The sequence below is a fragment of the Enhydra lutris genome, unplaced genomic scaffold, assembly GCF_002288905.1.
Source record: "Enhydra lutris kenyoni isolate GAN:26980312 unplaced genomic scaffold, ASM228890v2 scaffoldscaffold9, whole genome shotgun sequence".
NCBI classification, from domain to species: domain Eukaryota; kingdom Metazoa; phylum Chordata; class Mammalia; order Carnivora; family Mustelidae; genus Enhydra; species Enhydra lutris.
The window spans coordinates 21,247,202-21,259,669 of record NW_019154093.1 but is presented as its reverse complement, the minus strand read 5'-3'; the positions used below and the strand labels follow the sequence as shown (position 1 = coordinate 21,259,669).

Genomic DNA, 12,468 nt, shown 5'->3' with positions numbered 1-12,468 from the left:
TTTTTTTTTTTAAGATTTTATTTGACACAGAGAGAGAGATCACAAGTAGGCGGAGAGGCAGGCAGAGAGAGAGAGAGAGAGAGAGGAGGAAGCAGGCTCCCCACTGAGCAGAGAGCCTGATGCGGGGCTCGATCCCAGGACCCTGGGATCACGACCTGAGCCAAAGGCAGAGGCTTTAACCCATTGAGCCACCCAGGCGCCCCAGCTCGGCTTATTTTGGCTTTTATACTTTTTTTTTTTAAAAACAAAGTTAGAATATCTCTTCTTTAGACTTTTTCTGGTCTTCATCAAAGGCAAGTAGGAATGCCCTTTTTAAACTATTCAAAGCAAAACTATTCAAAACTATTCTTATTTTAACTAAGAAATTTATTTGTTTATTTTCTTATTTATTTATTTAAGATTTTATTTATTTGTGAGAGAGTGTGAGCCACGGGTGAGGGGCAGAAGGAGAGGGAGAAACAGACTCTCTGCTGAGCAGGGAGCCTGACCCAGGATTCGATCCCAGGACCCTGGGATTATGACTTGAGCCAAAGGCAGCCGCTCAACTGACTGAGCCATCCAGGTACCCTTAATTAAGAAATTAAAACAAATTATTTCCTATAGAAACTTGGACTCAGTATGTCTCATAAATCAACAATATGAACTAGAACAAGGTGTTTAAGTGCTTTTTTGTAGGCAGAAAACAAATAATGTAATAATAAGGCAATAAAAGTTTGTAGTAGATAAAAAAAATTAGAGGACAGATAATAAAAAGTGTTGGAGAAGAAATAGAGAAATTAGAATCCTCATACATTGCTGGTGGGAATTGTAAAGTGGTATAGCAGCTTTGGAAAAACAGTTTGGCAGTTCCTTAAAAAGTTAAACAGAATTACCATATGAGCTCTACTGTAAGTTCTTCTAGGTATTCACCCAAGAGAATGGAAAACAAGTCCACACAAATACTTGTACACAAGTATTTCTAGTAGCAGTATAGCCCCCAAAGTGCAAATACCTAAATGTCAATGAATGCATGGTTAAACAATATATAGAATATGTACACGATGGAATATTACTGAGCTGTGAAAAGGAATAAAGTACTGATTCATGCTACAACATGGATGAACCTTGGAAACATATTAAGTGAAAGGTAGTCACCACAGGTCACATGTTATATGATTCCATTTATATGAAATTTCTGGAGTAGGTAAAGCATAGAGATACAGCACAGATTGATGGTTGCCAGTCGCTGGGGGGAGTGGGTAGTAGGGAGCAAATGTTTAATGGTTATAGGGGTTTCCTTTTGGAGCAAAGCAAATATTCTCCAACTAGATGGTGGTGAATGGTTGTACCACTCTGTACACTTTATTTTAAATTTTATTTCATTTTTAATTGTGTACTTTAAAAGCGTGAATTTTATGATATGTAAATTATATCTTTAAAAAAATGAAAGAGTAGCATTTAAGTGTTTTTCTTAGTACCTGTTCCATTGCCTTGGCACTAGAGATCTGCTTTTAGCCAGGGTCCTTAGTGGTTTCTCATAGGAAATATTTTGAATCATTCAGTTTTGTTGCATACCAGAGCAGTTAATTTATAAGTAAGTGGCTGGTGAGAATAAATTACTTAAAAATAAAATGAGAACAGAGTAAGTGGAATTGTTTTAAATAATAATAGCACCTTAGTGACCAGTCAACTTGATGATTCAGGAATGTTTCCTGAGGTAGGAAGCGGAACAAAAAAGCTAACATTTTCTATTTTTTTCTTATTCTATTTTTATGTGATAATATAGTAGATAACATATACCTGTGGTCTCTAGTTCAATGTATGCATGTCTCATTTCTTCTCCATGAATTCAGTAACCTTCAGTTCTCTTCTGTCTCCTGTTAGATGAGAGAAAAACCCATCGTGTCTAGTAAAAGACTGAATAGTGTGGTATTTTGGAAAGAGTGTTTGCTGCTACATTAGAAGGTCCAAGTTCTAGTGTCTACTCAGCCTTTTATTTACTGTGTGGCTTTGGGCAAGTGTATTTCCTTATAAAATGTAGGAGTGGAACCACTTGGTATCTGAAGGACTTGGCAGTTTTAAGATTCTGAACGTCTGGGTGCTCAATAGGTATTTGATTGCTTTCCTTTGAAAAAGCATTTTCATTTCATAGGTTAGAGAACTTTTGGTTACTCTTTCAGTTTTAAATTGAGGAAATATACTGATTAATATAATTTCTAATATCAAGACTTTTATCTAATGACACATTTTGATTTCTGCATTGATTCATGTTTATAGGTAGTTTTTGGTCATAGGGGTATAGTGATAAAATGATGAAGACTCTCTTTAAGGACATCAGTCACATGGGGTACTTCTAAACAAGCATTTACAGTTCATTATTGTAATGCTCTCATGATGAGGCTATGACATGATCAGAGCCTGGTGTGTTATAGGGCTCAGGATGGGGATGGGAGGGGTGTCAGGTTAAATTCCTTAAGGTGTTTTTCTTAGAATTCTGAGCATCAAATTACCCTCTCCCTTTTTCCTCTTTTTTTTTTTTTTTTTAAGTATTGCTATGCCCAGTGTGAGGCTTGAATGAGGATCAAATTCTTAGCCAAAATTATATCTGAGCAGTATATTTCTGTTCAGACGCTTTTGGTTTCACTCTTTAAAAAAAAGAAAAATTATTTCTGTTTTGTGGTAAATTAAGAATAATGGAAGTTTCTGGTGTGAAATAATTCTCTCTTTTCAGACAGATCCAGTTGAGTATGTGGAAAATATGTGTGAAAACATGCAGCTGTACCCACTACAGGACTTTCTCACTGGAGATCAGCTTCTTTTTGAATACAAGCCAGAAGTAAGGTTTCATTTCTAAGAGTTACTTTTAGACAAAGAGGAGGGGGACAGAGTGCAGAGATACACTTAAGAACTGTGGAAATGTAGAAAACTTGGCTAAATTTGTTGAATTTTTTATTTAAATGAAATATCAGTAGTTTTGTGGGTAATTTTTCATGATTGCTGTATTTGATCATGTTTTAAATATGAGGAGAAAATCAAGTCCTTTTGTCAGGTACAATTATTGTCACTATTTTTCAAGGGTTATAATATCTACTAAAAAAGTGATTCCTAAGAATTATGTGCTTTAGTTGCTAGGCTTACTTGGAGAGTTGTTTTGCTTACCTTTTAGCTCAGTTAGAGACTCTGGGCAATTACATTTTAACCATTTTGAAAATATGTATGAGAAATGTAAGATTCCCTGAATTTTGAAACATGTGACTTATAGATAATATTATATACAAATAAATATTTGGTTGGGTTTTTCCTTCCTTCCTTGCTCCATAGGAGTTCTCATTAGCAGTTTTCAGTTGGATGATTTGCCCCCCAGGGGATATCTGTCAATGTCTGGAGACATATCAGTTGTCACAACTGGGGGATGCTCTTGGCAGATCATCTAGTGGGTGAGAAGCCAGAAGTGGCAGCTAACCATCCTACAGTGCAAAAGACAGCGCCCCACAGTAAAGTATTATTTGGCCCAAGATATTAATAATGCTGAGGTTGAGAAACCTTGATAATAGGGTATTCCAAAATTTTAGAGGTAAGGAAAGGTAAAGGAGGAAGCAGTAATCACACATTCTTGTTATCTCCTAGAAAGATTGGGCCCTGGGGTCCAAGTATTCTATTCTGAACCTTCATTTATTGTTTTTTTCTCAAAGAAATGGTGTTTAGTTGGTAGTTAGGGTTTCAGACCTTACCCACAAAATCTTGTGTTTACTCCTACTATAGTTGAAGGATTACTGAAGGGGGCCTTGCTGTGGGATCATTTTATTGATTCTTGGGGATGAAGTAGTGTAAGCATAGTCTTTGGAACCATGTACAAACTTGTTTAGAACTCCACATTTGTTATTTCTAGCTGTGTTGTTCTGTGCATATTATGTAATCTTTAACCCAAGCAAATTACATAACTTTTAACAGGAACCTGAGTAGTATTCTTTATAAAATTGAGTATACCTTAGAGTTGTTTTAAGATTAAATGAAATAATGTATGTTAAAGACTACCTGGCACATAGTAAAACTTAGTAAATGAGAGCTATTTTTACTGCTAGTTCTATTATTATGTAGGATTTGAAATGAACACAGTTTATAGTATTATTAAGAAACATTTGAAACAACTAATAGACTAATGAAGTTTTATAAATTGGGGTGTTCATGAGTATAGATAAATTTCATGTGTATCAAGATGTCAGGATCTTGGGGATGCCTAACTTAATATGGCTTTGCCTTTTTAACAGAGATGTATTAGGTTAAAGTTGTTATTGTGTGTGTTTGTGTGTGTGTCCCCTCCTACCCCAATTAGGTCATTGCTGAAGCCCTTAATCAGCTAGTTCCGCAAAAAGCAAATCTTGTTCTACTGTCTGGTGCTAATGAGGGAAAATGTGACCTCAAGGAGAAATGGTTTGGGACTCAATATAGTATGGAAGGTAAAATACTTTAATAATTGTTTTACAAGTTTAAGTTCATCTGACTCATCTGAGAATTTTTATTCCTTAATAATTTTCTGATGGTTCCTATGGGAAAAAAGTGTAAACTTTTTTAGAAGTTTACTTTGAAATGAAAATTATTCATACTGCTTTGCAGAAAATTACTTTCTACTATGTTTATATTTATTATGGCTAGTGAAAAAAATCCTGTTTTCTGGGTAGTTTGGGGAGGAGTTCTGACTATGTTTTAGAAGAGTACTTCTGAAACTTCAGTGTATGTATATATCACCTAGAGATCTTATTAAAATACAAATTCTTATTCACTAGCTCTGGGGTAGGTCCTGAAATTCCCCATTTCTAATAAGCTCCCAGGTGATACCAGTGCCACTAACCACACTTTGAGTAGTAAATGGCTAGCATGCCTGGATATATTACAGTTATCCTGAGAAAGAAAAATTGATTTTTGAAGGCTAGTTGTTAATTGGTTTATTATTGAGAATTCTCAGCATTTTTTATTGGATCAGTTTGTTTTTCATCTCTACAGATGTTGAAAACTCTTGGGCTGAACTATGGAAGACTAATTTTGAATTAAATCCAGATCTTCATCTTCCAGCTGAAAATAAGTACATAGGTCGGTGAAAAAGCAGTTATTATACATAATCCATTTATGTATCAATAAAACAAATAGCAGCTGTATAGTGCATTTACAAAGTGTCATTTGAATTCCTATTTGAGCTTCCCAGTAACATTGTTTTCTTAATTTTTTGAATGAGAGAACCTGAGGCTTAAAAAGGCAAAGTGACTTTTCCTAGACTAGTCAGTTGGTGAAGGGAGAAAATAGGACTCCCTGAAACTTTTGCTTTTTCTTGTGTATCATAGCTGATCCTTTTATGTCAAATCTCTGTAGGAACAACCATTATCTTTCCTGGTTGTTCTAGTGTTTTTTAAACCAGAAGTTTTGTGAAATCATTGTAGTGGGTTTTCAGGTCAGTGTGTAATGAGTTATGAAAGCATTAAAAAAAAAAAAACCAAACAGGATGGAAAATAGCGAAATGTTTAATTGCTTTATAAGGAAAGGGTATTATTTCAAGAACTTTGGTTCTGTATAGAGATATATATGTGTATCTGTCTGCCTGTCTACTTGCCTGCAATGGGAAACATTCTAACTATGAGATGGTCACTGGTCTAGGTCAGAGGTTACAGTTGGATATAACTAATTTAATCAGAATGCCATTTTCCCTAGCAATTCCACTCCTAGGTATATACCCAAAAGAATTGAAAAAAACTAGCCAAATAAATACATGTACATGCATGTTCATGGAAGCATTACTCATTAATGGGAAATAGCCCATATGTCCATCCGTGAATGAATGGATGAAAAAATTATGGTAAATATATACAAAGGAGTAATAGTCATTAAAAATAAATGAAGTATGTACATGCTACAACATGGATGAACCTTGAAAACATTATGCTGAAGAAGCAAGACATAAGGGGTCATATAGGATTCCATTTATATGAAATACCCAGGATATGTAAATCCATAGAGACGGAACACAAGTTGATGGTTGCCAGTGGCGGGGAGGCAGGGGAGTGGATAATGGGAAGTGACTATTTAATGGAGTATAAAGGTTTCCTTTTAGGGTGATGAAAATGTTTTGAAACTGGATAGAAGTGGTGGTTGCACAATATTATGAGTGTACTAAATAGTTCTGAATTGTTCACTTTAAAATGGTTAATTTTGTTATGTGTATCTAACCTCAGAAGACCAAAAGCCTTTTTAAAAACTCTCATATATTTTAGACAATTCAGTTGCACATCTTGAACTTTGAGTATCTAAACAACCCAGTTCTTTTTAATAAATGTAACAAGTAGTTTTTTATATTGTTGTTTTCCTTTAAGTAGCTTTTCTCACCTACATATGGATGAAACAGTTTATGTTTTCATTAACTTAGAGGACAAATTTGACTTTGTTTTTTTGGGTAAGATTTTATTTGCCAGAGAAAGAGCAAGAGAGAGAGTGAGCAGAAGCAGGGGGAGCAGCAGGCAGAGGGAGAAGCAGGTTCCCCGCTGAGCAAGGAGCCTGATGCGGAACTTGATCCCAGGACCCTGGGATCATAACCTGAGGTGAAGACCTAAGTGACTGAGCCACCCAGCCATCCCAAGTTTGACTTAGATAGAACAGAGCTTTTTTGTTACCTTTCAAATGTCCATAAGGTTGATAAAAGACATTTTCATTCAAGAATGGATTTGTTTATAAATTGGTTTATACAACTATCCTGACTAAAGGCCCCTCTTACAGTTAAGACTATCTTTGAGAAAGACAAAGAAGCAGAACATGGAGAGATCAGAATTGATCATTAGGAAATTATAGATCTTCAGAGTTCATTTAAAGGCCAAGAGAATTTTCTTTTCTGTGTTCTAACTTATTATATTCTAGCATTTGAATTTGGCTTATTTTTGCCACAAAGAAAAGTTATCTAGACTTCTAAAACCAAGAACAGATTATTGGGAATCATGTTAAATTACTTGAATGAATTATTACTCTTTTCTTTTGTTAGCCACGGACTTCATGTTGAAAGCTTTTGACTGCCCTGAGACAGAATACCCTGTTAAAATTGTGAATACGCCACAAGGTTGCCTGTGGTATAAGAAAGACAACAAATTCAAAATTCCCAAAGGTAAACTGTTTCCCTCTGGAAAAGGAGTGAGCTAAGTACAACTGTTTCTCCACTTGGTAGCAACCTATTTCTGTGTGTCTGTCATCTGTCTCCCTTTCTCCTTCCTCTTCCAGTTGAAGATTTTTTTTTTTTTTTTTTAAGATTGTATTTATTTATTTGAGAGAGAGAGAGACAGTGAAGAGAGGGAACACAAGCAGGGGGAGTGGGAGAGGGAGAAATAGGCTTCCTCTGAGGAGCAGGGAGCCCAATGCGGGGCTCAGTCTGAGGACCCTGGGCTCATGACCTGAGCCAAAGGCAGATGCTTAATGACTGAGCCACCCAGGCGGCCCTGAAGATCTTTTCTAGGCTTATCTATTAGATCCATGCTGTGCTCCAGTGCAGTTGCAGAAATCCTTGTATAAATTACAGATTCTAGGAAATACATAAGGATTCAAGGCTAAAATGCAGTTGTTTTTAAATACTCTTCTTGCAGTTAAATGAAAGCAGAGCCAGGTGTTTGACCATCTTAGGAAATGGGTGGTGTGTTAAGAGTATGCTGAAGGAGATTATTCTTAGACACAATAGCTAGCCTGTTCCAGTATTACAAATGTAAAATCTCCTCCATCACTCTCCCTCTACCATTTTGCTTTTATTGTAAGAGAATCACAGTATACAGTTAAATAGACTTCAGAGTTCTTGTCTTTAATGTTGACCCAAATGTCTTTAAAGTTGACCCAAACTGTGTTGCATTTTTATTTTCTGTTCTTGTGCATAGCATAGGAACTTACTGAAGCAGCTTGGGATCCAAAAAAATAAATAAATAAAGTAAAATCCTTTCATTGCCATTTAACCCAGATCCTCAAGCTTAACACAACTGTTCTGTGGCTCTTAGGCCTTCTTGAGTTTATTGGGAATTACTTACTTAATTACTTGAATACTTACGTATTCAAGTAAGAATTACTTACTTGAATTACTTGAATTACTTACCAGTGTTTCTAAAAATGGTGTTAATATTTATTCAGCTTCTTTGCAAAGTCTCTGCTATAGCTTTCTCTGAGCATTGAGATTGTTCTTTAATGTTTTTGACATGTATACCTCTGTAAACATTTTCTCTGAAAAAAGCTATTAATAAATACAGCATTCCTAGGCTCCTTTGTGTGTCTATGTATCTGATCTTCCCACAGACTACAGTGTGCCTTCTGGATACTACTTAGAATGGTAAATACTACTTTTTTAAAGATAACTTGAGGATAAAGATGTAACAAGGATTTAAGGGCTAATAGTTTATTTCAGAATTTTTAGAAACTGTGATGTTAGGGGCATATAGCAGATGTACAAAATATTTGAGGCCTATGGCCTGTATTTTCTCATCTTTTTTTTTTTTTCTTTTAGCCTATATACGTTTCCATTTGATTTCACCTTTGATACAGAAGTCTGCAGCAAAGTAAGCAATTGTCCCCTTTACTGGAAAATGTTTCTTTTGGAAAAACTATATTGTTTGTTTAATTTTGAATCATTCCATCATTTTCTCTATTAGTACTAAGCTGTGCTGCTGATTTATGTATTTTTTTTCTGTGCCCTAAACAAATTATTTGTATTGATACTAAACATTAAAATGGAATTGTGGCAGCTCCATTTCCAGTACCCAGTTATAAAACATGCTGATAGTGTACAGTAGTCATAGTATTACTGGATTGAGAAAGTTCTTTAGAGATGAGTTTGGATTAGCTTCCAGTCTATAATAAGAACAAATGCATCTGTTGATCCTATATTTAGAAACTGGCAAGGAATCTGATTATACTTTGTTTGTAGCAAATAACATGTATTTATAGATAACTGCACTGTGGGAGGTCAGTCCTAGAATATGCCTGAGAGGTGCTCAGGAAATGTTAGTATACTTCTTCCTTTGCCGCTTAAACTGTGGAATCTAGCCTTAGAATGAGAGGCAGCACTAATATTTATTAATACCACTTGAAAAAGTATATTAACTGCCTCCCTTCCCTCAGATTTTTAATTTGTCAGTCAGAAAACCTGGGCTGCAGGGATGACCAGAGCCTTTGGGCCAGTTGCCTTTTACACGTACCCCATTTTTCAGTATAAGCACTAACATTTTACATGTGTGCATAACATGATGAGGATTGGGAAGCACTGCTGAAGATAGATATTCTGTAATGTGCCTATAAAACTGAGTCCTGCATAAGCTGTATTTATCTTTGAACTACATTACGGAGTAGTCACTGTCTTTCTAAACATGGAATTTCCTATTCCAAAGCACATTTGTACATGTTTATTTCTTGCCAATTAATGGTGTTGTTTGCATTTTATACTCTCAGTGTGGTCCTCTTTGATATCTTTGTCAATATCCTTACCCATAACCTTGCGGAGCCAGCATATGAAGCAGATGTGGCCCAGCTAGAGTATAAGTTGGTAGCTGGAGAACATGGTTTAATTATTCGAGTGAAGGGATTCAACCACAAACTACCTGTAAGTACAAGTGTTCTGTTTTGCTCATAGAGAGGTTTAAATTTTATATTTGTTGCCCCTAAAGCACCAAGTAGAGAGGCTTATGCATGAGTTGGTATAAACAGAAAGAAATGTTCATTGATGTGGGTTAGCATGTTCTCTTGGCTGGTGACACATAAGAGCAACGTATTTACTAATTACTAGCAATGCATGCAATACAGCCTCTGCTTCAGGCTTGATTTCACAGCCCTTTGCTCTCAGTTTCTCTGCAGCCAACACTGGATAGGATAGTTTGATAAAAGTTGTCATTACTTCCAAAATTAATATATAAATGTAATGCCCTCCCAGTTAAAGTCACATTTAGGGGAGGTGGAGATAGTGAATAAAAAATTATTTAAGTTTATTTGGAAGAAGAAAATCTTTAAGAATAGTGGATTTCATGCTTCTTTACTCAAGGCTCCTCTTTCTTTTCTTTTTAGCTACTATTTCAGCTCATTATTGATTACCTAGCAGAGTTCAGTTCCACACCAGCTGTCTTCACAATGATAACCGAGCAGTTGAAGAAGACCTACTTTAACATCCTCATCAAGCCTGAAACTCTGGCCAAGTGTGTATACATAGGATCAGCTTATATTTTGAAAGTATTTGCCTTTCTAGGGGTTAGGTGTAGAGGGAATGAGGCTGTAGTTTCAGTAATAATTTTTCAAATTAGAATTGGCTGTGGTTAAGGAGACCATCCATTGGGTTATAGGATTTTTTTTTTTTTTTTAAGATTTTATTTGACAGACAGTAAGAGAGTGGATATAAGCAGGGGGAGTGGGGGAGGGAGAAGCAGGCTTCCTGCTGAGCAGAGAGCTCCACAAGGGGCTCCATCCCAAGACCCTGGGCTCATGACCTGAGCTAAAAGCAGACATTTAATGAGCCACTCAGGTGCCCCCAGGTTATAGGATTTCCAAACATAGCTTAAGTAACTCTGTGAGTAGGACTAAAATAAGCCTACTTACTCTACTTAGAGGCTAAAGGTAAACAAGGATGTTTTTTCCAAAGTTTGTAAGTAAACAACGGTTAAAAAAATGCTGGCTTTGTTATAGCTCAAAATTGCTTTACTACTGATTTTAGTATATTGGGTGTTGTTGTGATGAAACAGTTGAGTTTAATTGCTTAACCTGTCACTTACCTGGCAACTGTAGCTATCCAGAATTCAGCCAAGTTTCCAGAGGACAGCAAAAAGGCTTCTGACTGTATAATAATGCTTAAACCCTCTGCTCATAACCCCTTGAGGCTTTCATTAGAGCCTGTTCTTTATGTTTTTTTTTTTTATTAAAGAATTGAAAGCATAGTCTTAAAAGAGATATTTTTTTTTAATGATTTCATTTATTTATTTGACAGAGACACAGAGCAGGAACATAAGCAGGGGGAGTGGGAGAGGGAGAAGCAGGAAGATCAATACAGAGCTCGATCCCTGGACTCTGGGATCATGACCTGAGATGAAGGCAGAGGCTTAACAACTGAGCCACCCAGGTGCCCCGAGCCTGTTCTTTTGTCTAGGGCTAATGGTAGCCCAGATGTACTGTGTGAACTTTTTCTGTGTTAACCAGAAAAAGTACCCTTTTGGGTGCCCTCTTTCAGCAGGAAGAGCCTTTGTGGGAGGGAGAAAAAAGTCCCCTCTATGCAGACACAGCCCTTTGTGCACGTGGCTTGCAAGCCCCTGCTTGATCTCCTTGCTGGGCATCTAGAAATGGTAAACAGCACAACCTTTCATAGAGACCCTACTCTTGACACAGTTATTTATTTCATGGTCAGTTCTTTATTTAATTTTAAAATTTAAATTCAGTTAATTAATATATAATGTATTATTGGTTTCAGAGGTAGAGGCCTGTGATTCATCAGTCTTACATAGTACCCAGTGCTCATTTTACATTACATGCTCTCCTTAATGTCCATCACCTAGTTACCCCATCTCTCCACCACTCCTTTTTGACACAGTTATACGGAGCCCACATATGAACAAAATTCAAAAGCAAGGCAGGTGGCAGTTAAGAGTCAGACCTGTAGTAACTGATAATCTGGTCATAAAAAGTTATAAAAACTAATAACCAAATGTAAGTTGGAAAGGAGAGTTGTCTGGGACTTTCAGTATGATGAAAAATAGCCCTGTGTATCCAGTAACTCCTGAATACTACCTTATTAAAATGTGGTAGACTAATAATTATACCTATTTATTGACGATTTGTTATTTGCTACATATAAAACCTTTATCTGTATATATCTATCTAATTCTGTCCAAAACCTTATAATGGTAGCCATTACTATTTCCCTTGTTTCACAGATGAAGAAACTGAGTCACAGATATTAATTTGCCACGTTCCAAAGTTTAGTTGTGAGGAGGAAGGAGAGTTCGGGGTGGGAGAAGTTGGGGGGATGAAGAACAGGGGTTGGTCTGATTCTGGCCTAGAGCCACTATGTGTACTATGTTGTCACTGCAGTAATAGATTCCCATAATGCTGTCCCCTAGTAATTAATAAAATGTTAATGAGATTTCAAACAAAAATAGTAATAATTCTAAATTGGTGTGTGACTCATCTGGCAACTAATGTGAAATTTTTATTTTGCAATTGAGACAGGTGAGGTGTACCAGAGAGCAAATCTATATATAATTTTGTGTATGTAATTTTAAGTGCTTTTTGGTGATTATGACATTTTCTCCCATCTTATGATAGAAATTCTGTCTTTTTTTAAAAGATTTTATTTATTTATTTGACTGAGATCACAAGTAGGCAGAGAGGCAGGCAAAGAGAGAGAGAGGGAAGCAGGCTCCCTGCTGAGCAGAGAGCCTGATGCGGAACTTGATCCCAGGACCCTGAGATCATGACCCGAGCCGAAGGCAGAGGCTTAACCCACTGAGCCAC

General features: G+C 36.3%; 1 protein-coding gene across 2 annotated transcripts in view; it reads left to right on the top strand.

Moving 5' to 3' along the window:
• Nucleotides 1–12,468, top strand: part of LOC111142972 (nardilysin convertase) — a 109,152-nt gene that overhangs the window by 88,323 nt on the left and 8,361 nt on the right. For both annotated transcript variants that reach the window (XM_022496332.1, XM_022496331.1), the window contains 7 exons: nucleotides 2,711–2,815; nucleotides 4,313–4,436; nucleotides 4,981–5,067; nucleotides 6,998–7,117; nucleotides 8,489–8,540; nucleotides 9,430–9,580; nucleotides 10,039–10,166. In XM_022496332.1, coding sequence (XP_022352040.1) covers nucleotides 2,711–2,815; nucleotides 4,313–4,436; nucleotides 4,981–5,067; nucleotides 6,998–7,117; nucleotides 8,489–8,540; nucleotides 9,430–9,580; nucleotides 10,039–10,166 — 767 coding nt within the window. The remainder of the gene's footprint in view (nucleotides 1–2,710; nucleotides 2,816–4,312; nucleotides 4,437–4,980; nucleotides 5,068–6,997; nucleotides 7,118–8,488; nucleotides 8,541–9,429; nucleotides 9,581–10,038; nucleotides 10,167–12,468) is intronic.